Below are 26,469 nucleotides of genomic sequence, written 5' to 3'. Positions count from 1 at the left end.
TGGAACATCTTGTCTTCAGGACATACCTTGGCAGACAGTTTTAAGTTTCTATAACCTCAGCATTTAAAAAAAGAACCCTTTGGTTGATTGGTATCTCATGGATTTATCTCCATCTTTATTTTCCTTTAGAACCTAATTTCTCTCTAGCTGCCTTTTTTCCTCACTGGCAATTTAATGGCCTTGGCATGAGCTAAAGAATTCATTAACAGTCTTTAGAAGAATTTGGCATGAAATTTAATGTAGTAAATTAGTGCTTAAGAAATAAACTTTGAGAGTGTCAAATATAAAAATGAATTGAGCCAAATACAGAGTAGGCAATATTGTGCCTTGCAGGTACTTTTAATGCAGATGAGCATATTATGGTGATAAGTCTTCTACTGATCACCATAGTAAATCTGCATCACAATCAGGAAAGGTACACGCATATGAGTTGCAGTCAAAAGAAAAGATTTCTGAAGTATTTTTTAAGAAACTCTCCCTTCCTTGCAGAAGCCCCTGGCATGCATGTTAAATCAATGCAACAATAATACTGATAAAATTATGTTCTACTCCATTTTGCAACAAAAGGGTCAAATGACATGTAAAAACTCAAGCCTGCAAATTATTTATTGACACTAATAGGTTACTCTTTTCACCACAAGTTTGTCTGTAAGATGCTGTTTTTCTAATGCAAATACAAGTTACGGAAAAAAAAAAGGGTAGGCCACCAACTGAAAGAAAACATTTATTGAATCAAAGTCAATACTTTCCTTTTAATATCTACAAGCCAACACTGAACTGACTTTATTCAAGAATGAACACAATGTACAAAAAAAGTATGTCTGTTATAAAAATATGTCAATTTTTTTTTCCTGGCTATTGAGCTGAAAACATTTTGGCAAGTGCAAGATAGGTTTGGCAAGCAAATTTAAGCTGCTATTACCAATAACAAAGATCAAATAATTTTGTAATAGTTTTGTAGTATATTTAAGAGTCATTGTTAAAGTGGCATTGGAAATGCTATCCCCTAAAAAAAGTATATCACTGCACCGCCATGTGTTTATGCATCCAGACAATTGAACATCTCATCAGGAATCAGTATCTTTATCAGTGAATACTATTCAACCTAATTTGAACTATTCAACCAGGTAAGTGACATCTACCACTAAAATACAACCTAGGGAAGGTGAACTACCTCCATGGCTGTGTATTTTATGTGTTGCTTACAAACAGAGAGAGAAGATTAGGTAGGTTCATACATATTTAAGTCAACCAGACAGCTGTTGCAATGTGAAATCAGGGAAAGGATAGAAATAGAATAAAGGATCATTTATGACAACAGTCTACATGCGTCTTTGCATATAAAAATGAATTTGATTAGGCTCAGTTATGCCATATTTGTATGGATGGTTTGGGGTTTTTTATCACATAAAAATTTAATGTAACCAGGCCTCAAATAATTGACTTCTCTAAAACCACCAGCAAGGAGCAAAAAAAGGGACCATTTACAGAGATAATCTGAAAACAGTGCAATATTAAAATGCAGTTTCACAACATGTGAAAGAAACATGCTTTGGAACCTGAGCAAAAGGCATTTTACTGACTTAGTAAAAAGTCACCCTGTATGTTGTTTTGATTGGCACCTGTTCTGCCAGATTAGTATGTAGCTCTTAGCAACTTCCATGGCCCCTAAATATTTAGTACACAGAAACTGCCAACTACTTAGAAAGGTCTACTAAACTTTTCAGCCAATATTGCAGGCAGTCTGACATGCTGCTACTGGAAATGACCGGTACAGGTTAAAATTAAGAAAAATTGTAAAAAGAAAAAGAAGCAGCCAAACATGTTGCTCTTCTGTTAAATAGACTAAAGCGATTCCACAACACTTAGATACGGTACTACACTGCTTTACAGTCTGAAGGTCAGCTCTTTCAAAATAAATATACTGAACATTTACAACAAATGCCTTATGAATGCAAGCTCTCTCTTTATTATTTCAAGACCAATTGCGTAAAAACTAAAATAAAGACATAACTCTGAAGCAGCTAAGTTATAAGTCCTTTTTCAGAAACAGGCATGACTTGGTGCCACAGCAAAATTTTTCACATCTGCAGTAAGCAATTTTTTTTTTCTTTTAGCACCAAGCAGGCCACCATACAAAGCAACCTCACAAAGCATGCGGTCATCTACTCTGTTGATTTTGTATGAAATAATTATTTGTGCTTGCAGGTCTCAGACCTTTCAAAAATGAATGAACATTAGGTGATTGAAGACATTAGTGGAAACTCATTCATTTCTAAACTATTTGAGTGGAGAAAAGATTAAAAGACTAAAAAGCAACAGGATGTTGTGCATTAGTATTTCTGAGGAATGAGGAAAGCTAAGGTTGGTGCTTTAATTTGCCTTAACACAACTAAAAAGTGACAACCAATCCTAAACATGTAATCTACATCCATGATACTGGTAGAGGCCAATGCGTGCATGCCACTAAAAGGCACAGTCGGACCAATCTGATAAATGGCATCACCAGAGCAGAACAGCAACTTTTCACTGGACTAATCACAAAGGGTGAACAATGAGCCATCACTTCTCTTGTCATGAGCACAGAAAGCAGTCACCAAGGCAAAAGGGAGGACACGGGAAAGAAGATACAGGAACTCACATAAACCTAAAAGACAGAAAACACGCATTAAACCAAGTTTTGAGCATTCTGAGTGACCGGTTTCCAGCTGTAATACTGCTGTACATTGACTTAACACCATACATCTTATGGAAGCACTGCAAATGGTATCATAATCACATCACAAAATTCTTCTGAGATTTGTTTTACAACTAACTTCACCTGCAAAGATCAGTCTACAATATCATCTTGGTTAAAACATACTTAAGGACAGACTGATAGAGTCAGAACAATCTCCTGTCCATTCTGTGAAAAATTAACATTCTTACAAGATATCTAACTTTTTACTCGGAAGTTTTAAATTGGTCATCATAAAGACACAGGTTTTTATAGGGAGGTAATTATGAAGCAGTACGATTGTTCTTCCTACTGTTCTAACAGTGCCTAAAAAGTAGAGCACAATACTCACAGGAAAGGTATCCCCAAGGTTATCCTGCCTTTGTATCTACGAGCTGCATTTGAACATTTGCAGACATGCCACCTCCATAACCTCCCTTGGATTGCATCTGATTCTGAATTGAGCTGACCTGGACATAGAAAGAAAAAGGAGGGGAGAGGAAAGAAGAAAGACAGTGAGCTACGACATCTTCTTGCTTCTAATTTTATTTCTTTTCTAGGTTTAGTTTTCAAGTGCTCCTTTATTACCAGTAAAGCTACATTACTTCTGCATGAGGACATATGCACCAAAGGCTTGCTGAAATGTAACTTTGGCATGTAGCGCAGTGGAAGAGATGGAAGAACTGGTGCTGAGGCAGAAGTTTTTCCTCTCTCCCAAAAAAACCTGGCTGATTCAGGGTTTCACTGACCCACTTGATTAATCAAAAACAAAAAAAAAATCAAGTCTCTTACTGGCATGGACTCCACCTGATAAACTATAATTTATTGTTATAAATATAAAATTCTTGTTATATGGAAAATGTTCTTTGGCAAGTATGATACACCAGAGAAGTTAACATCATTATGTTAAAAGTATAATAGACAACTTACAAATATCGGTATGTCTAATTTCAGATCATTAAAACAGGGCTAAACTAGGATTTTCTAAATCAAAAAGAACCTTTTGGTTTGTGGAATGTTTTTGATTTATCTATTTATGTAACAACATACAATGCTTTCCTTAATTGACACTGTTCCTTTAAATGGAGGGCATTTGTTGTTCAAACCATAGTAATTCTCAACTTCCCTGAACATAGCTGATTTGATGGTATTTTTAGCCTCATGCAAATAAATACATAAAGACACATGCTTTGTGCCCCCCATTTCCAAGACATGCACATCCTGCTATGACTTTCACTGCCTCTATCACCAAAAAGAAAAGGAGCCCATAGCTCTTTCCTGCTTGTGTTGCATGAGTCAAAATAATCATGTCCAAGTGCCTGCAGGAAGACAACTCGAATCTTAAAGGTTTGGCCCTTTTTTTCTCTGCATCCCAGAGCATACATAACAACTACACAATGAGCGGAAAATAACATTCATTCAAGGCTATGCCTGCAGGGCACCACTTGCAATTATTTCATCTACGCTCCTCCTCCACAGAGACCTAAAAACATCACTGGAAAGCTGTATTAAAACAGCACAGGAGAAATATTTCCAAGCAGCTTGCATGATATTTTCCCTGTCTACAAAGGAAAAAGAAGTACACTTTTTTTCGCCAGCAAGCAAAACACATGCACACGTACAAAATGAATCAGCAAACTCATTCTTCCACACAGTTTTTCAAACTTATGTGACAAAAGAGCCCGTTGTTTTGATCTTTATCTTCAGCAATATGGCATTTAGAAGGCTATGCAAAAGATTGTTTTTATTTATTTAAGCAGTGCAATGTAAAACCATTTTATACTTTTGGCCTTTTGCTGAAGTAAGTGATATAGCCACAGCAAAGCAATATTATAATCTCATTTTTCTCCAGGGAAAAGTGTTCAGAGCCAATTTTGTAGTGCATCTGACATCAAAGACTACAAGCTCAGTAAAAGAGTGTGCAGAAGTGCACGGGGACGTATTTAAGAACTTCCACATTTTACCAAGCTGCTCATCTTCTTTACCAAGCATCTTTTGTTGCCAACTGAAAAAAACGAAGTTTGAATTCAATACTTTTTTCCTCAGAAAATAATTAATATACATGTAAATGCATTCAGAAGAGTGACTATAGGATGCTGTTAATTTTATCTGAATGAACTCTTACTCCAGTGAAAAGGAACTATGAAAACCTCCAGGCCACATCACCTTTCAGCCTGACAACTTGCTCGCAAGACTTGATAATTCTGGAGAGCAGCAAATCAACAAAAATTGCAAGGTTAAGGTGTAAATTTTTGGGAGTTTTTTAAAGGTTAGAATAATTTCCCCGGGTCATGAGTCACACATGTAAGTGTTTGTGTTACTGCATAAGGAAGTATCAGGCTCAAACACAGAGACTGTTGCCCTTAAAACAGAATTCAACAAATGAAACTGGTCTGCATTAACAGTTCAGTGGCTATTTTGCATATGAAAACTTTGTAGGAGACATACAATGTTAAAATCGCTGAGCAAAAAAGGTCTAACATTTGTAGGCTTCCTCCTGAAGCACCATCCTTCTGAGGCCGTTTGAGCAACAAGAACAAGCACTATGAAATGCAGTTTTTTCTTCTTTCCCAAAAAGGCCTTTCTTTGATGATACGTAACAGCAAGGTTCTTCTCTCTTATGTCTAATTTAGATGTGACTTAAAAGATTTTAAACATTTTGGAAGGGAAAGAGGATTGTACCCATTAAGGATCATGTCAACTGTTGTGCTGCTTATTTATCTCATTAAATTTCCTTATTTCCTTTTCTTTCCCTCCTTTTCAGAATTAAGAAATAGACCTTGACAGACCTTGAGAAAGAAAGATAGACCTTGAGAAAGAAAACAATGGGAAACTACAAGAAATACATGAAATCAAAGACCAAACTGAAGAATATAAAGAAGAAGAAGAAAGAGATTTCACTATGGATTATGAAAGCAAAATAGGGAAAAAAGGGATGGGAATGAAAAAGAAACAGTGCATAGAGGGCTCCTGCTGTTTAAGTATACCTTTGACAAAGGAGAAAGGCACTCTACAGAGAAGGCAAACAAAAAAGCAAAATATTCCAGAAATATTCTGAATAGTCAGAAAACTATTCAGTTGGAATCGTAAGGATTTATACAAATAATAATGCTGATGAAAAAAGGCACAGGGCAGATACAAAGTGAACAAAGAACCGAATTTAAATGGAAAAAAGTAATTAAATTGCAGGTATTCACCTAAGCTATCTAGAAGAAGAAGGCACTAAGAGGTTCCTGAAGGAATACAGTGTCCATACTATAAAGTAAATTATGCAGCAGAAAAACATATGAAGGTTAACACCATAATCCCAGAATTTAAACTGCGAAAAATGAACATGGAGACCACCACAGAAGAGGCAGAAAATACGCAGTGTGAAAAAGTAGAGACTTGAGCTTCTGAAGCAGGGGGAGCAGGAATGATTATTTTTTACATACATACACTTTCTATCTAGGATCAGAAGAATTTCTCTGGTCACTGATGCAGCACGTTATCCAAACAACACCACCAACAACAAAGACAGAAAGAGCTACTTACAAGCATTCAAAATGAAAAAGTTTATGTAGAGAGACAATAATGATTATCTGCTATCTGGAGATAAATTGGGTATTATGCAAGACAAAGGTGAGGGCAAACAGGCGGAAAGTGAAAAAAATAAAGCTTCAGGCTACCTACGCAAACCTCTCATGAGGCAGCTCAGCTGTGAGAATGAGGAAGCTTCCCACAGGAGAAACAACAAATATTTAAAAAGCAAAAGCTGTACTTCAAAAAAAAAAAAAAAAAATCAAACAAGCTGCTCACATTATTATCAGTTTATTATTTCACTTTACACTGGCTGTAAATATTAATGTACTATATCACATTAAATAAGTAACTGGCATTAACTAGGTTTTATCAAGTTGAATCTGTGTCTAGCCATTTAACTTGCTTACAGAGCTTTCAGTACAAATAATTTCCAGACTACCATGTTGTTTCTGGGAAAATGTAGTGTATTTTTTGATGTCAAATTTTCTAGCTTTGTCCTTCCCCTTTACACGCTGAGTTACTGAAGTTTTTGTCTGATCTCAATAAGACCAACTTAAACTAGTTGAAACTATGAACAACCTCCCTTCCCTACATTAAAACTGTCTTTTTTAGCTCTGATTCTATTTCTATTTAGCTCTGATACCTCTAACAGAGATTTTTGCTCTTTCTCAACAAGTATTTGTAATCTCCAAATATGATTTCCTTTAAAGATGATTATTGAAGTCAAGAAGTATTTTTTAATATGCATACAACCATTTTCTATATTTTGTATTATTGACCTTAGAAACAGATTGACATTTCACAGAAATTTGAAGCTGTATTTGAAGCTCTATTTCCATAAGCTCTTTTTCATTATCTATCTTAGCCTCTGTTTTTCACTTTCAGAGAGATAAAAATATTTATTGTTCCTATCTTCTACAGGAAGCCACAAAACCTTACTTGTGACACTGCTTGCTCTGGAAATAATTCACACTGCAAACAGGGCTACAGAATATACAAAAAGCTCAGCAACAACACCCAAAAATAAATTTGTGTGCACCATAAACTGAGGTAAGTTAGAGTTTTACATAAATTATATTTAGAACAGCTTGAGGCATTTAAGGGAAGAAATCTAGTCAACTATAATGCACTTGGAGTTTTCTACATAAAACCTGAGTATATTTTCAAGTATACATCTATTTTGGATCATACATGTAATCAGAGTGATTTTTTAATTTAACAAGTATTCTGTATCATTTATAGAGCATCTAAAATGATTTATCAGTAAATACAGGAATTAAAACAATTATATTCCATATTCTTGTATGCAAGTGTTTAGGACCTGGAATTAAAATGCTATCAGGTCATTCCTCAGATTCATTCTTATAGTGGAAAGACTCATTGCTTCAGCTACAATATACATATACAGTGTTCCTGTATTCTGTCTAGTATGAAATTATGTTCATCCACTCATGCTTACTGAATTCATTCCACTGAAGAGGTCTCCTGATCCTACATGAGCTGTGTGAACGAAGTTTGTCGGCTCCCCAATCATGCTTCGGTCAATCCGCCGTCGTCTTTTCTGAAAGGAAGGCAAAGAAAACATCTGAGATTCATTGAAAAGGCAAAACCAATATGTGCCATAAATGTAGAACTTAACCATCTATAGGATATTGCGTATCCTATATTTGCATATAAGATCTTTCAAAAGACTCAAAAAACAGAGACCAAATTCTGAGGTTAACCCAAGACACTAGTATTACTGTAGTTTTTACTTAAGAGGATGTGTAGCAGACAAGCATGGACACCACTCCTGACATTTATGCCAACAGAACATTTGTAAATAACCTTACTGAATTCCACATTTATTAACTGGTATTTGCAATGTTTCATACAGTAACTTCTACCTGTATTTGTATTTAAATCATGGTGGGACAGATCATATTTGAGGCTTAGTCATTCAAAACAAGAATTAAGGATCAAAGCATGTTAGAATAGTCTATGAAACCACTAACTTAGGAAATTTCTGCTCGGCATGCCCTGATGTCACTATTTGTAATACACTTCATGGCTATGTCCAGAACAGTGCCTTGAGTTTGATCAGGGTTAGACACAGACGTATCTTTACCGAACTCTGAACCCACATACTCAAGATAAATTCCAGTCTGCATGATTCTTGACTGTGAGCTGAAGGGGTGCAGCGGAGTAGTAAGACAAAATGCCAGCTTAAGGACTCTTCTGATTCCTATCCCGTGCGACAGAAAGCAAGAATTGCCTAACCGCTGCTTCCCAATTTTCAGAGCCACAGCTTCAGTTTTCAGCAATCTAATAACATGCAATCAAAAACATTAGAGGCAGTAAAGATCTTCTCTAATTGAAGCTGCTTTGGTTGCCTGCCTCCAGCTGAGCGTTGCATCTAAAGGACGAAAAAAATAAAAGCCTCTCCTCATTTCTTAGGCCAGAGCTAGGGAGCTTACACAGAGCAATTCATGCAGTGTGTAGTCACTGTATGCCCATACTCTGAAAAATGCCTGTACTTGGGGAAAAAAAAAAGCCACAAAACACTGTATCAGCCTCTCAGTTTAAGGCATACTGTACAAAGTAGAGTTTAACAGCTAACAAACTACTTGAGCTCAAGTGAAACCTTCCCATTACCTTAAAGTCCACTTAAGTCTCGTTTTTAATCATCTATTTCTAATTGCCCATGAGACTGTAAAACCACACAGACTCAAGACACGAAGGTACATGCCTCAAGTGGGGTAGCTACTATTCCAATAGCTACAGATGAAATCTTTATGAATCAGAGCCCACAACTACGAGAATACATCACAGGGTTTAGCCAGCAAGTACAAAACACATTTAATCCTGTCTTGCACCTTTTCCCTATTACAAAAACCAGATTTCAGTAGGTTTCAGTACCTTCTTGCATGCTATGAATAGCTGGGATGAGGAGGAACACATAAAATTCTGTAGAAACAGCTAAATACAATTATCTGATCTATGCTAAAACTACTAGTGAATTCTCTAATTCCAATGAACTTGACAAAATCAATCAAATAAAATAGTCCGGCTGTAAAAAAAGTTGCATTTCCACCACCTAGTACTGTGATATGCTGTGATGTTGACACAGAAAGATGATCTAGACAGCTGTATGAAAACATACTGCTCTAATTAAAACACTCAAAATTGTTTCACGTCTGCAGCAGTTGCCCCCTCCCCCTTTTTAAAAAATAGCAGCCAAATTTATATACCTAAACAATACATCCATGATCCATCTTCATTTTAGTAGAGTTTCGATGCAGAGAAGATGTAGACAAACCCAAACACTTTAGATTTTTCTTTTCTTGTTTATGAATTTTGCAGACAATTAAACTTTTTTCACGCAACTTATTTTACTCCTTAACTTGTTGCTAAGATCACTGGCATGCCAGTAACAGAGTGCTGGATCTTGTGAATGACTGTAAGTGATTCTCCACTAATCATCAGCTAGTCAACCAGTAACCACTAGTTAAACTGCACTGCCATCAGACTATGTCCCTTATCTTAAGTGAGTTCCTCATCAGAGGCCATCAGCCTGTTTTCCCCTGACATGTGCCCAGTGACGTGAGCTCCATGGGCTATGGAACAGTATATAAATGCTATGCTATATTAAGACCACAAAACAGTTCACTGTGAAAGCAAATCAAAAATTGATTTGCCTTTTTTTTTCTGCAGGAGCACCCAGCTTGCATTTACATTACTGTTTTAGCTTGCATCCTGAGAATGCTTTTGAAGCAACTTTAACAGTTCCCACTTACCATGATTCAATTTTAATTTCAGACTAATCTTGGAGCGTACAAATCAGACTTTTTTTTGGATGAAGCTGAACTGGAAGACTAACTGATTCCCTCCCATTGCTAGCAGACCTTGAGACCAATGAAAAGGGTGAGCCAGGCTGGAGCAGATCACAAGACATCTAATGCACATCATGGCTCCCCAACAGCAACTGTTCTGCTCTCCTACATAGTTGCTCCTACTAGAATGTACTGTTCCTGTAGACACAGCCTCAGCCAGAATGTAAATGACCAATTAGAGGGTGTAAAGGGACATGGGGAGCACTGTAAAAAATCACCTCTTTATAAGGAATGTAACAGGTGAGAAAGTAGTAGGGGAACATGCCTGGAAAGATTAAAAAGCTTTTGCAGAGGACACCATAAATATCAGCTTTGCCCGGATTTTGTTTTGTAGTTGTATTTTCTGGGGCCTGTAAGAATACACACACAATACCACTGTTTTATAAACAGTGAGAATTAACACACAAGATTGATTCTTCAGTAAATTTAACTTGAAAGAAGCTGAGAAGCAGCACATTCATTTCCTGCTTGGGAAGAAATTAAATGTACAGTTCTACTCATTTCCCTCTATCATCTTCAGCTTTCCATGCTCTCTCCTAGTGCAGCTCACAAGCCTTCTTGCGTGACTGATTTGTTGTGGTGAAGGACTGATTTTGGTTGTGTTCTGGGAGTTAAAAGCATTGTGCTTGGGAAGTGGCCCCTGTCTTCTCCACGGCCACACAAGCTGTGGCTGATCAGCTGAGATAATCACGATGACTTTCAGGAGGGGAAGACATATAAAATACTTTGTGTTAAAAAGAAATAAAAAATGCTGACAGGGATCAACAAAATTTAATCCCACTAGGCTTCACCCATACCTCAAACTGCTTGATACCACACCATAAATAACTACCCTTAGAATATATTTACACACTACCAACCTAGTAATGAGTAGTAATGCGATGTGACTACAAAGGTCATCTATAAAATATATGAATATTTATGACTCTAGTGCAAAGAACTTCTACATAAACACACACACGATTATTTGTACCACCTAAAGCTTTGTTTTCAAGATGTTTCTGACAGAACAAATACATGCCCCAACTTGGTCAGCCTAACTACAATGAGTCCTGTGTCCTGTATCTGCATTCCTTGTGGATTTTTTTCCTAGCAGGAGGGAAATAGAAGAAGGTTCATATTATGATTAGCTAACTTGACTGTTATCTTTCTTGATAGTTTAGGTCAAGTTACTGAAACATTTGGTACCAATGGACAAAGAAGTTTAAAATCTGTATTGAAGTATTTTTTTCCCCTTTGCCTTGTCCCAAAGCATTTCCCTTTTTACTAAGAGAGCAAGGGGTGACAAGGAGCACAACAAAGATGAGACGAGAGGAAAAGACCTGTAAAAGGATCCTGGAAGTGGAACATGAACTGCCATCACTTAATGGCTTTACTTAGTTTGTTCCCTCAACAAAAAGCTGCAGAATTTGGATTGCAAAGCACATACTAGGCAATCTTCACACCATGAAAAGCAAAACTGATCTTGAAACTGAAGCAGAAGAGATGCAGGTCTGTGTGTTAAACGTCTGAGAGGAACGAAGTAGTCTGAAGACCCATCTAAGAAGCCTTGCTTTGAATGTGTACTAGATGCAATGAAACTGGATCGCATTTCAGTTACCATAGAAATGAAGTAAAAATTGTTCTTTTCTATTCTTAAACTTCAAGTGATGTTTTGCACCTACACTGGGTAGCATTTCCTTTGAAATACCAGATCAGAAATCAGAAAGCCTCCAATAGTTGCATCACACAAAATATTTTAACCCTTCAAGTTTCTCGAAACTTTAAACCATTTTAAACTTTTGCCTAAGAAGTTAAACTAATTATATCATGTGTTCAACCTGCCCTTCAGCAAAGCCACAAAAATTTCACTGAAACACTGTTTTTCATAGTTCTAAAAACTACTTATTGCAAGAATTCAAAACTGTAATTTGTTTCTTGAAACACACAATTGCCACTGATGAGTCCAGAGGTATGCAAAATTTCCTTTTTACTCCCCTCTATTTTTGGCTTTCAGGAAGTAAGTGATCCCTTTTCACTATCCTCAGATTTTGTCCAGAGGTTGGGCTGCGCTTCTTTAGCTCCAAGCCATTTCACAAGTGATGGCAACACTTCTGAATTAGGCAGGCTCTCTGCCTGTATGAATAAGACAAGTTCTGGAATTTTTTCTCCTTTGCATAGTCATGCACCCCTCTCTGCTCTTCATGAGAGGTCCTCTCAAAGAAAAAAGAAGGTAAGACATGCAGAATAACACCAATGTCTCAAACATATAAAAAAAAAATTAAGTGGTATCACTTAGATCTTAGGAGGCTGACAATTATTTTCCTGCTACAAGTTGAAGTTGCGAGTGAAGTCAACCAGAATCTCACATGAAGATATTCCAAAGTCAAGTGCCAACCTACATTTGCTGGGTATCAAAAGCAAAGGAATATGTTAAGCTCCTAAGAAGAGCATGTTCTGCTAGTTCTACACCAGATTTTTTTGAGATAGATGCTACAAACATATCAGAAATCCAAGTCTAAGCGAAATGTAAGTGAGACACAGCATTGCAAAGAACCCTACAACACAAGTCTGTGTGTATTTTATCTGCAGCAGGCAACCCTCAAATGAAAGTGGTATTGCAGGTGCAGATGAAGAATGTTTTCACAGTTACACTCCAAGCAGAAAGCAATACATGGTGGAAACTGAAGAAATTCAGAGGGGATGATGTGTTATTGTCATATTCTGAACATGAAATTCCTGAAAACAATGCTTCTTTATTAAAATTCACATATATGGCACTTTTCACCTACTGCCTACCCATTTAATTTATCTCCACTTTACAAAACGAGAAGAAGTGCCAACTCTTTTTTCCACACAGAAATATATCCAGCTCTGTGTTGTCCTGGCTTTTTATATCTTAGGACCTCAGTAAAGTAAACTGTAAGAAACCAGGCAACAGAATACCCACTGACCTTAGTGTCTACATGAGCAACAAATCAGGGGCAGGGTTGGATCTTTGCACCTCACATTCAGAATAACAAAACTTGGTATTTAAGTCACAAGTAGTAAATCCCTTTTTTAATCATTCTTGTCTAAAACTAGCACAGACACAGTTATGCTTCTATCGAAGACATTTTAAAAATTAATACTTATTAATATCATCAAGCCATCACAAGACAACTTTCCTACCGCCAACTTTTTAGCATTTACCCAAATGTTATGAGCGTAATTTTTAACAACTGTTTTATACATATAGCTTTATATATATAGCTTTATACATAGATATAGTTTTATACAAATCGCTACATATACATATAGCTTATTTCATATGTAATAAAAATACATTGCACACACCATATTTCTGTATTACTTAAGTTATATTAACATATCATGCATTTCAAGGCATTTTTTCCATCATTCCATATTTATCTGTGTTCCAAAAAGTGTAGGGCACAGTACAATATATTAGAAAGGATGTAACATGCTGATCTGATCTATCTAGTCTGATTTCGTGCAATATGTTTCCACTCAGATCCAGATCAACTTGAAGTGTTCCATACATAAAATGCCAAGTGATACACCTTCCTTTTTTAAGTCTTCTCTTTCATTTTAACTATCTGTAGAAGAGGAACTTTTGTTCAAATCTGTCGTAATTTCCCCTTATTCTTCAAGACACTATTATTGTTCATGACATATTATTCTGGCTTGATATATAATCAGGAAAAAACAAAACTATGTACCGTACTTCGGCATCTCAACCGATACAGATTAAAAGCATCAGCTTTCAAGATTAATTTTCCAGTCTTGTGCCAGCTTCTTTTCTCATTTCAGACTATTAAAAAAATAAAATTAAAAGGAGTGCAGATTGTGCAGATCAAGGTATGAATAACACTCCACATTTGAATGGGTTATGGCAGGAACATCTGAGGCTTCACTGGGCCCCATTCACCTGCTAGGACAGTCTTCATGGAGTCAGCAATACTTACTGTTGGCTGGCAGGCTCAGCAACCTTGCTAAACCAGAAGGTAACTCTTCCCCTTTTCTTTAAATGAATACTATCATAAAACAGGCTTATCTATCTTGGCAAATGCTAACTAAAGAATATTTAATTCCTCTCTGAAGCCTTATTCAAGACTTAATAAATCTACTGGCTAACTCCCTACAGGGGAACTCTCCCTGGTGAGCAGAGAACTGAATGATCCAGCTGTACGCTATAAAGAGCTGGTTTCTATAAAGAATGGGTTTCTGTCATCAGAGAATAATCACTTAACGTTTACTGCCTCCAGAAGTTTTCTTTTTTAAAAGCAAAAGGATGACAGTGCATTCATGAACAGTTGAAAGTTACACAGCTTTTATACTTGTCTTCGCAACATGAGGGTCAATTTTGACTGCTCGCTCAGTCATTACAATCAAATACAGTAAGAAACAATTCACTCTCTGGTACTTCTTCGCAAGCTTGACTTTTAAGTAACAGTACGGTAATTAGAACATAATGAAATACAGTAACTTTTAACCACATCATCTAACCTTTTGTAACACAAGGCGAACTAGTGCTAATACATCTTTCCATACTAAACCAATCCAAATCCCAAACTTTCCTAAAACAAAATAAATCCCAGTAGAGTCACTACAACTGCCATTCCTGTGACAGGCAGGGGAAAATGCAAACAAGGAATATGCTCCTGGTTTTCCTCTGTATCTACCTGCTATGTTTTCATTATATTTTGTTTTCATGCTATATGGATGCACTATGAAGACACTGATAATATGGATATGATATGGATTTTTTTTCAAATTACATAGGAACTATCAGACTTACATAGAGTCTCACACCTACTGTGTTTGATGTTTCAGAAATAACCCTCAAACAGCAAGCCTTTTTTGGAGAATTTCTGTTACCACTTATTCTAGTGCTAATTTCACGATTACCCAATGCAAAAAGCAAACTCTTAATCTGCAAATTCACTCTTTGGTTCTTTATCACCAATCAAGATAAGTGTTTCCTATCTCTTCTGTGAGAACAAAGTGATATTTCAATGATAGAACTCTTGAAACAGAGCCATTTGCTAGCTTTGTATTCAAAAACTCAGCTGAAACTTCAAAAGCAGTGTAGGCCAAAGATAAAAAACATCCCAAGACAGAAATCTAAGGAAAGGATTTAATCAAAGTCAAGATAGTCAACCATTTCAAGATGAAGGACTTGGATATTTACAGGAGAAACTGAAATCCTCCCCTTTATTTTCCTTCTTTGACCTTTCATACTTTTTATATCTGCCCTGAAAAAATACCAGCAGCAAGAATCCCTCTGCTGTGGCACCCATCTGATCCTCCAGACAATAACACACAGGAAGGGCTAGGTACTTGCTCAGAATAGGAAGTATCAGATCACTCTGTAGAGGTAGTTTTCTCTCCTCCCACACACATGCTGTTATACTTCCAAAATAGTCTCGTGCACAGAACGTCTGCATGTATCTCAAGACAAACTGTGGTCTGAGTGATATGTCTGTGTTCCCAATACCGACCCATCAAAGTTGCCTAAAAATGTTGTAGTGTCTTTCATCAAACCCTACATAAGGGGGCTGTAGGGGCAAGGGTACCCCTTGCATTTGTTTTTGTGCATTGTGTGTTTAAAATACATTTCTCCACACTCTCCACCCTAATTAGGAACCTACTGATACATGTTAAAAACAACAAAAAGAATGTATGCATGTAAAGCTGGAAAGCTAACACCCATCTCTACCAACTAGATCATCAGGTAGCAAACTAACACTGTGAAACCAATGGCTGGATGAATAGGATCATCATAAAGCCAGTGTGATATTTTTGAAGAAGAAAGGTTGCACATTCCCTAAACATTTCCCTGAATATTGTGGTATTCTCATTTTTTCAGCTGTTTTAAATCTGTGAGTTTACACTGCAGAGGCCATAATTTATAGAATCTCTAAGTACTATATAAAAGTTGATGAAAAAGACACGATACAGACTAATGTTAAAATTCCAGTCAGCACTAGCATATGTTTAATGTTTCAGAATTTAATTCAATTTTTGAACCATAAAGTGACAATGACCATTTGAAGTGTAGGAGCCCACATACTCTCTGAATAAGCAAGAGTAGACTTATGAGTTTCAAATGCCTCACATCAAAACATCTCCCACACAGAAGGAACACAGAGAAGCACAACTAAGGTAATGCAAGATAAATAGAAATGCTAGACACTGCCTCCAAACCACTGAATTTCTGTGACAGATTTATTCTAAAGCAGTAACATGTGATATCTAAGCCCAGCATAATCATGTTCTGAGTAATGCTGTGGTCTCCATCAGCCACAAGATACCAAAGCTGCTGCCTTCACTAAAACACATTTTTCTCAGTCTCCTATGTGGGCAGTCTTCAGCAGATTGTTTGAAGACTCCTGACTGATTAACGACCTTGCAAACTACAGCTTCATCAGAACAGAAGCAGGAGAAAACCTGCACAGGCTTTCACACCAGCTCTTAAGCAACAGAGGTTAAGTAGCAGGTCTCCAGCACACTCGGCTTTCATTAAGTTCCCAGAAGTTCATGATGCCTCGTGATTTCTCTAGCTAAAGGAGCTAGGAAATTGAGACGAAGGACTGAAAAGAGCTAAGTTTTTTTGTAATGTGAGCTGTTACAACTAGCATCTAATAACCTGATTACCAAGTTTACACTGGATTTAGTTTTTACAGCAAAATCACTTGGAATGTACTGACTGACTCAAGTGGTAAAAAAAACCAATGATGAGATCTGATTGTCTGAGCTCCTCAGCAAAACAACTACTAGCAGTTCCATTCATGTATAGAAAAAAGCAAAAATAAAGGGAAGATAAAAGAATCTATAATGCCAGTAAAGCTGACATCATCTAATTTTCCAGATTGATTTTAAGTTCAACTGCTCATCAAATCAATCTATTTCGTAACTTTTTACATCAAACTGGATTGCATATTATCTCAAACAGCTCCTTTGTTTTTAGCAAATTCACCACCTTCTTGCATCTTTTGAAGTGTAAGCTTTTTGATTTGTTTACACAATATTCCATTATATTATGATGATGTTAGTCATCATATGACAAAACTGGCAATTGTAGCCTATGCTTGCTAAATAAACAGAAAAAAATTGCCAGATGAGGTCAAATGACTCTGAAAGACAATAGGTCTTTTAAGAAATGTGTTCAGCTCACACATCAAAGGGAACTTGTTCCATTCCAGATGCTTAAACCAACTTTAAGTTACATAGTAAATCTGAATCTATTCCTTGGTATTAGCTAGTAAGTACTGTCCTTTTCAAAATACACATTAGTACAATTTTAAGGTGACATTTGCAACTTTCAACTTGACTGTCACTTTGTCCACATGCTTACTTATCTTTCTAGTATTTTATTTTAATTACTTTGGGTGGTTTAATGTCTCTAACATAATTTTTTAAAGAAGTAATTAAAAAACCCCAGTCATCTAAAAGAATCATAGTGGTATTCTAGGACAGTAACTATACTGCTTTAATGTCTTTAGACTGTGAAGTCTGACTGTAGATTAACAGATAATTAATCAGTTAAAGGACAGTGGAGCATGGTGAAAGCAACAAGTCCTAGACTCACAGAATGGTCTGGATTGGAAGAGACCTTAAAGACCATCCCTACCCCCAGGTTCCATGCCCCCTCCCAACACCTTCCACTAGACCATGTTGCTCAAAGGTCCTTCCAGGCATGTCGCAAACAGAACTTCCCTGGGCAACTTGTTCCGGTGGCTCACTATCCTCACAGTAAAGCATTTTTTTTCCTAATCTCCAGTCTAATTCTACTCTCTTTCAGTTAAAAGCCATTCCCCCATGTCCTATTACTACCTGCCCTTGCGAAAAGTCCTTTTCCAGCCTTCATAGGCACCCTTGTCTGTGATACCAGCTGTAGTATCTCAGCAAAAATCAGAACTTAATGTTAACATATTACCTCTCTCCTTACAGTTGCCTAGCTGAGTAACTTCCAACAGGTTAGCTGTTGCTCGGATGAAATGCTTACTACCAGCCTGCACAGATGAAAACAAAGTTAATCATTGAACCTTCAGAGTCAATCCAGATCTATGACACGGACAAGGGAGGAAAATTCTGCTGTACAAGACATATGATGAGAGACTGAAATAGCGTGTTTGTTCACCCTTAAGAAAAGAGACATCTGCTTGTGGCCTTAACAGTCTTCCACTACCTATATAGGAGGGTACAGAAGACAGACAGACTTGAAGGTGCACAGTGACAGTTTGAGAAGCCACAGCCTGAAGTTACAACACAGAAAACACTGATTAAACAAATAAATACAATAAACAGTTATGTAGGTGGTCAAACACTGGACCAAAAACCTACTGAATTTGAATGTCCATCCTTTGAGATCCCCAGAACACAACTGGTCCTGACCCTGCAGAAGTCAAGTCTAGCTGGTACTGCTATGATCAGGCGCATTGCACTAGACAGCATGCAGAAGTGTCTTGTCATCTAGACTACTTTACAAGTCTCTAGTTTCAGATGGTGATGAAGAGCATGCTGCAATTGACTTCCCTGTATATTCTCCCCAGTAACCAAAAAACATAGTAACATAAAACAAAGGTTAAACAAATGATGTAAGGACCCACCACAGTACAAACTTTCTGGAAACTTCTAACAGGTTCATTCAAAAATCGAACGCCAAAGTCTTGATAAGAACACGCCATAAACTGTATCATGTTGTACTTTCTTCCTCTTCACTTACTGACCTTCCCCAGCAAGAACACAGGAAATACTTGAAAGATCATCTGGCATGATGAGAACTGTAGCTCTCCAGAGGATGTGTGCCAGGATTACATCATGTAGCTCCTCCTGCTCAACCAAATGAATGTCTCTTTACCCCCCAGATACAAACACAAACAAAAGCTTTGGGTGTGCATAAGAACAGAGTATTGAAACAGTTTTGTTAAGAAATTATCTTTCATGCTGTAATAAGACTTCCTAAGGCTAGCTGATATGAACAGGTTTGTTTTGTCCTGGGTGTGCAGGTGGCCGAACACATTTGCATCTCGATGGAAGCACACATGTTGCATAAGGTACATTACATGCAAGCCTTCTATATTCCTCTGTACACTCTGTATAATGCTCTGCATCAGAATGATATGCACACACCAACCTCCACCGCAGAAAAGTAAAAGAACAAAAAATAAACTGAAATATTACCTCCAAACAGGTGATAGCCACTGTCAGACACAGGATCCTCACACTCACCATACAAAACCAATCACTTAGTAAGTCTAACACTTCCTCTGGACCAGCTAGTTAAAGCATCCACCGCACTAAAGGTAATACCCCTAAAGGCACTGCTGTATGTTCTCACAAGCCTGCACATTGTGATTCACCTTTAACTACGATAATAAATCAGGGCCCACATGGTATTTTCAGAAAATCTCTTTATGCGACTCACTGTAATTCCCTTACTGGGATACAATGGATTTTCATGAGTTATGGCACTGTTTATTTTTTAGCAGTAGGATTAGTGACTGGAAGCTCTAGTACTTCTGCTGCAGGCAAAAACAAAGCCACAATATTTAATTCCAATATCCTCAGGAATCAACACACACACACATAGTGAATTCATGAGTTTTTAAACACCTCTGTATCATCTTAGAAACTTCGCATTAGTTTTCCCAAACAGCAGCAACTTCTTGTTTATATATATGTGTATATATATGTAACAAAATACCTAAATATTTTCCTGGTTTTCTAATGGTGTACTGTACTACTTACTTCTCAGTGAAGTTTTATCAAAATGAACTTGCTCTAAATGTAGATACTTTCTCTTTTTTTGTACAAATCCCTTTTTAAGGGAAGTAACCCCATTACAGCTTTGTGTGTCTCAGTCTGTGACACACACTCCTGACTGCTGACCTTTCCGGTGATCTTCCCCATTGGCATTTCCTTGCTAAGTTATTTGTCACCTGAGTGACCTCAGCATTGTCTTGGGGTTGTCCTTGCTGCTCCAAAGGCATACTGATCAGTATGGAATCACCAATTTCCTTCAGTAGCCATCCCAGTTCTTGCTCTCTGCAAACATCCCAAATTTGACTGTCAATCAGTTCATTTTAGGCAAGTCGTTTTGTAAAAATGCATCCCACAATACACTATAATGTGACAATCTGTTTTTCCTTGCTCTTGAGGCATCAAAGCAAGAAGGATTTAGAACATACACAAGAGAAGCAGGAACAGCCTCTCATGTTCTTCCCATACTATGAAAAGTATATGCATTTGAAAGGTGATTTCTCTAGTGGACGTAGAAATGGTGACACTATACACAAAATCAAAAAAAAACAATACAACAAGCAGCCAAGACAATTTAGCAAGGGATGGCCCAGTAGGTATTTTAGAGATGCTTACACATCAAGCCCACACACAGCATGGCTAGAAGCATCTCTGGAGAGTAGTCTACCAGTAAGTCTTAAGGAATGTTCAAATCAGCAGCTGTGCTTAGACTTAAATTAGCTTTCTGCTCAGCTTTTGACATATTCAGAATAGTAACTGACACAGAGCAGCAACACAAAAGCCTATGTCTGAAGTGTGGCAAATATCCCCAAATGACAGAAGGGAAGCTAATTAACAAGTTCCAACAGAAGCATGGCAGCAAAGGAGGAGCAACATGGTGTGCCATTGAAAATTTGTAGGCTCAAAAGACAGACAATAAAGAAAAAAGGTCATTGTGCAGGAAAACCAGTCAAGCACTGTAAGCCTACATATTTTATTACAACAAGGAACATAAAAAGGAAGCCCTTTCAAGAAGTGTCCTGGTTTCCTTGGCAAAACAAAGGAATCCCTATTGCCTTGTCCAGTGTCCCATCAAAAGGAAAACATCAGTTCCAAACATGTACAGGCCCTTGGATGTGTAGTCTTGCTGAGGCATGCCACAGTTCCACAGGTCCTGAGTGTAAACAATCATCATTATTTCAATTTCATCAAGCCAGAAAGTACCTCATATTCCTGACTTATTTGTCACATTCTACTCTTCTAAATTCAGTGTTGTTGAAAAGAAGTATTCAGGAGCAGTAGCAGAACTAGCTTCTTACTGTCCCACTAGCTGCACTACAAAGACACAGTAATTTTGCTAAGTCAAGTACATTCACTATTCATCATCTACTCCTAGGCTCATGAGTAGTATCAACAACATATCACACAATCATTTGTAGAGTGTTGGATGCTCATACTGCTCAGCAGAACCTTCCTACTTACTAATCAATTTCTGTGGCAAGCCTATTCTTCCTTATTTTTGCAGGTTTTCTGCACCAAGTTATCCATGATAAATTTATTCCTGCAAAAGCAGATTTTCTATTATTGTCTTATTGTGTCTCCTACTTGCGTAATTTTTCATACCATTTCATACAATTCCTTCAGCCTAATACTGGAAATTCTGAAGCTGGATTCACCGTGGAAATCCAGGAAATAATGTGGTTTTCTCAGTGTGTCAGATCTAGTGATCTTGCCAGAATAAAACCAAGTGTGGGAGCTTCTTATGACAGGAAGAATAGGAAAGCACAGTTCTTTGACAGCTGAACAGGAAGCTCTGGCACTGCAATGCTGAGCACTGTGGAGATACCCAAGATTCCTCCAGGTTCATGCATTACTGGCAACTTCAGGGCAACTGCTTCCCAGTTCCACAAGTGTAGTCAGTTTCTACCAAAACCAAGATACACCCAGCATCAGCTTTTAGCTACAGATTTACAGTGACTGGTAGTTAAAGTCAGAAAGAAGAGTACAAAGAACAATAAACATACAGAGCAAAATCAGGTTTTCTGAAGAGCTGCAGGCCAGAAATTTCTAAACTGGCTGTTTAGTGTAGATAATTCATAGTAAATGTTTTTCCTTTTACTCTTCAGCAAATGGAACCATGAGATAGCCAAAAAGACAGGACATAACTCCATCTTCCTAGCAACTAGAGCTATGAATACAGAACCAAATAGTTATTCTTGCTAGGAAGATATATATTGTTCCTAAATTAAAGAAAAACACCAACAACTAAGCTAAAGTATTACCACCAGCACTCTGTGTTTCATAACCTGAAACAGGTCAGGTACCCTCTATTAACACACAGGTTTTCTGTGGACTGTGGCATGTATGCCAATTAAAAAAAAGTTTTGAACCGCTGACTTGGAAGAGAGACAACTGCCAAATTTCAATCATATCCAATTATTTTAACAGTTCCCTATGCCACACTGTCATCAGATATAACACACAGAAGCATGCTTCCATGATCAAGGCATAGAATTTGCAAGAATTTAATTTTCTTCCCAGATTTCCACCATGGTTTCTATGCCTTAACCTTGCTTCACTATTTCACCAGATTTCCCTGAAGTTCTGTTCATATCCATGGACAGAGGCATTGTCTACAACTGCTGACTTGAACAGACATTGACATGTGCTTCTCATTTGTGGTAAAGTTTTATACTGTGGAGAAATGTATACTGCATCAAAATAATTTAGGACAGGAAGTGACTCTGATTTTTTCTATAACATCATACAGACAATTTTCAACATAATTTTTAAGCTTAAAGTTCATTTTAATACATACTGAAAATGCAAATACATTTTGAGTAACATTTATGAATCTAGTATTTGTCAGAACTCAAGACAAAATATTCTCCACTAAGTACAGCACAAAAGTGTTTATTTTTCAGCTGCAAAGCTAAAAAAAAAAATTCAGGATTCAGCATTATCATGACACTCAACACTCCCTCTTAGGGTTTACTACACAAAAATACTGAGAAACTGAAACCTTTCTGCCCTTCCCAATTGTTTCCCAGCAAGGTTTACTTTCAGACCACTCTTCTGTGTTCAGGGACTGTATAGTGACAGTTCATTTTCTTTTTAAGAAACTAAACCACATAAACTTGCATAAAACCACAATACAAAACTTAGATGTGGCTGTTTATCGGGGATAATAGTAGAAGCACAAACCATACCACAGGCAGTGCATCCTACAGAATTTCTTGTCTTAGGCCATTATAAAAACAAGCGTCTGCTAAGTTTGGTCATAAAAACCAATTTGTCAGTAATGCTCACCCCTGCAATGCCTGCAGAGCCTAAGCTGAATTCTATTCCTTCTTGGGCATGACCAAATTATTTACTAAATTCCAGCGAGCTGAAGCAGAGGGATTGTTAATGGAAAGCTTACTGTACCAGTGTGGGAAAAAGATTCAGCTTGACTCTCTGAACACAGAGGGAGCTTGTAGAGCTGGCAACTGGAAGTTCAAAAGTGATTCCTTTTAAGAGTCAACCACCTGATGTACATTTTAGTGATCAACAAACAACTCTAGAGTAAAACAGGTTTTTGAGCTGTGGTTTAGAGCAGCCTTCAAAGGGAAAGCTTTGTTGGTCTGTTTAGACAAAAGTTACAAACACACCAACACCAAATAAAATCCTCTCACTCCCTTCATAATTTTTCTTTCTTTTTTCACTGGGGAATAATGTGATCTGACTAATTCTGGAAAACTAAATTACGTAAGTTGTTACATAATGTAAGGTACTGCAGAGTACCTGGTCACTTTTCCTATCATATAAAGATAGATCATACTAATGTAAGCTCTTCTGTTTTCTCTGGCTAAACAGAGTGAACATTACTTACACTGGTGTCTAGTTCAGAGGCACTGAGAAACAAAGATACTGCAAAACATAATTTTGGTGATACAAAACATGCTACTAGTACACAAGGAGAGTAATTTTACTGTGAATGATCAAGACACCCTCACATTTGTAAAGTGGTACGGCATATGTTTTGCAGCACTTACATCATGGAAATATTGGTCCCTGAGAAACCCTTCTTGTTCTATAATCTAAAAAAGTTGTTTAGAATGACCATCAAGTAAGTAAAAAAAAAAAAAAAAAAAAAGAAAAAATACATGCAATCCAGAATTAGCATCATCCATTTTAAAATCTATCTTGAAGAAATTTTTGCCTTAACACCCAAGGTGAGCTGCCTTCAAAGAAAATCATGATGCTTATACACATGCCCCACAGAAACTACTAATAAGCATCCAAGAGTATCTCGGCAGTCAGCCAGATCCCAGGCAAGCACCAACGAAAATATTCTGTAAGTTGGGTTTTGCCGTAATTCAGCAGACTATCCCAAAACACACACAAAAAGAACCCAAAACAAACAAAAAAACCCCCACCAACCAACCAACAACAAAAAAACCCAAAAAATCACCACCCCCACCAACAAAGCAGCCAAAAATCCCCCAAAAACTAACAAAAAAACCTCAACCAACCAAAACAGACCAAAAAAAAAAAAAAAAAAAAAATAAAATCGACTAAACACCAAAATCCAACCCACCATGCAACAAATATTTTCACAAATCAGAGAAAATGTCCTTGTTCCATAGAAGCACCTGAAGTTTACAGCTTGCATAAATCCCCACAGTGTTCCGTTCTTTAACCACTAAATCATCTAACACACAGCTATCTTCATGCCTCAGTCAGTTTTTTGTCAGGTTTTCATCTAGATGTGTATGTATGAAAAGGCGTAAATTTCCTCTTCATTATCTTCTCTGTGTAGGAACATTAATCTCCTTTAACAATGGAAATGTTGGCATTTTATTCCTGAAATTAAAAGAGCAGCTGAATCTCACTGACGTGAGATGCATGGCGTATGTTTTACTTCTTTAGGGGTAGAACTATACAAAGAGGCCTCAATTCCATCGTTTCTAGTTTTGCAGCAGTCAGTTTAATCCACATTGCTTTCATCATGACCACATCTTTCACAGGTTTTAAAATAATTTTTAAAAGCAATAGTTAAGCCACAGTTCTCTCTCACACACAAAACTTGTTTCTTTATTCCCTGAAGTACACACACTGCGGCTTTTTTCTTTCCTCCTGCAAACCTCCACTTCTTTGCATTATGAACCTGAAAGCCATCCCATTTTCAAAAGTTTAGTTCTGATGTTAAAAAGAGAAAATACGCATTTGATATTCTTCCACGGAGAATAAAAGGCCTGTAAGCTCTTTTGCCAGCTGTTCTGTGGATCAGCATGCCTATTCTTGTGCTGGCATTTCTTCCGCTCTTTACAAGTTCAGCAATGCCAAGCTGCTGCCACAAATGCAAGCAATCCAGTATGCTCCACACATGCACATGCACGTATGTGTGTGTGTTTACATATCCTAGCACATTTCTTTGGAATATGTGCCTGGCAGGATTTATTCTCTCATTTTAACAGTAATCCATTATTTTACCACCATCCTAGAGCCCAGGAATTAAATGTGTTTTTAGTAACTGCAGTACAACAAGCTGTATTTCAAGTAATACTTGTCCTAAACAGAGTTAAATAGGACATGTCCTACATAGATTTTACTCCAATCTTTCAAGAAATCTACTGGAAGTGGATTATAGCTTGTAAGCCACCTACATTTAGAATATATATCATAAGAGTAATTTTCTCCCTTGAAACACAACTCCAATTCCCAGTTGAACATAGCCAAGTGTGCTTTCTTTAGGTAATTTAATTCTAAAAGCATCAGGTTTTCAGTTCACAAAACTGATAAAGCACTCCAAAAGACAATTTTTATGCAAAATACATAATGAGGTAAAGATTAATAACTACATTTTATGCAACTGACTTTTTGAAAACTGATTGTGGTATCACCTCTAAAATTCTATCATTCTGATGTAATCTCCAATTAACATCTATTCATAAATCCTGTTGAAAGTATTTTCCTCCATTTTATTAAAATTAGATTAATTTTTCACCATGTCATCCTGTATGTCCCCATTTTTCTGTTCTTTCCTAATTTAAGGTCATAAGTTCTGAAGCCACTGATGGACCACCATACAGGACTACAAAAAACCTGCCTGACATCTTCCAGATGTAAAACAAGAATTGCAATGTTGATGCTTCAAACGAATCAGGCCTGAACTGCAAGGCAACAGTAAATCAGCATCATTGAGAAAAATGAAGGGGTTTAGTGAAGGCAAAACTTGAACCTACTTGGAGGCATCTAAGGCCAGAATAAAAGAATGATGAATTTCCAGAGCATCTACCTGCACTCGGCAGTCATGACACAATGCCCATGGGAAATGTTTTTACTTTTTAAGTAAGTACAATAATTTCAAAGGTCACAATTTATTTTAATGAACTTAAACTACCAAACTCTATGTTACTCCATATCCCACTCAGAGAGATGGATGCAAACCAGAGGGAATGCAGACACTGATAAGCAACAAGCAGTAAGTACTGCCTCCTATTCACCGTGATGGGATGAGCTCTGAACCTCTGCTCCAGAGAGATGGAAAGGCTGGTCTGGGAAAACTTAAAAACACAAATCACTATTTGGTCTCAATTTCTCAGTCTCTGGAGATAAGGGAGACACATACCAACTTTCAACCATCTTGTG

General features: G+C 37.2%; 1 protein-coding gene across 1 annotated transcript; it reads right to left on the bottom strand.

Annotated features, from left to right (window-relative positions):
* Positions 1 to 588: 588 nt before the first annotated feature.
* On the bottom strand, positions 589 to 7,895 carry CDC42SE2 (CDC42 small effector 2). The gene is made up of 3 exons (XM_032096555.1): positions 7,698 to 7,895; positions 3,069 to 3,186; positions 589 to 2,647 (listed from the first exon to the last, which is right to left on the bottom strand). The coding sequence occupies exons 1-2, from the start codon at positions 7,878 to 7,880 to the stop codon at positions 3,088 to 3,090; spliced, it is 282 nt and encodes a 93-aa protein (XP_031952446.1). The 5' UTR covers positions 7,881 to 7,895; the 3' UTR covers positions 589 to 2,647; positions 3,069 to 3,087.
* Positions 7,896 to 26,469: the final 18,574 nt, after the last annotated feature.

This window comes from Corvus moneduloides, chromosome Z (assembly GCF_009650955.1).
Source record: "Corvus moneduloides isolate bCorMon1 chromosome Z, bCorMon1.pri, whole genome shotgun sequence".
Taxonomy (NCBI): domain Eukaryota; kingdom Metazoa; phylum Chordata; class Aves; order Passeriformes; family Corvidae; genus Corvus; species Corvus moneduloides.
The sequence above is the reverse complement of the archived record's forward strand: the minus strand, read 5'-3'. Positions and strand labels throughout refer to the sequence as shown.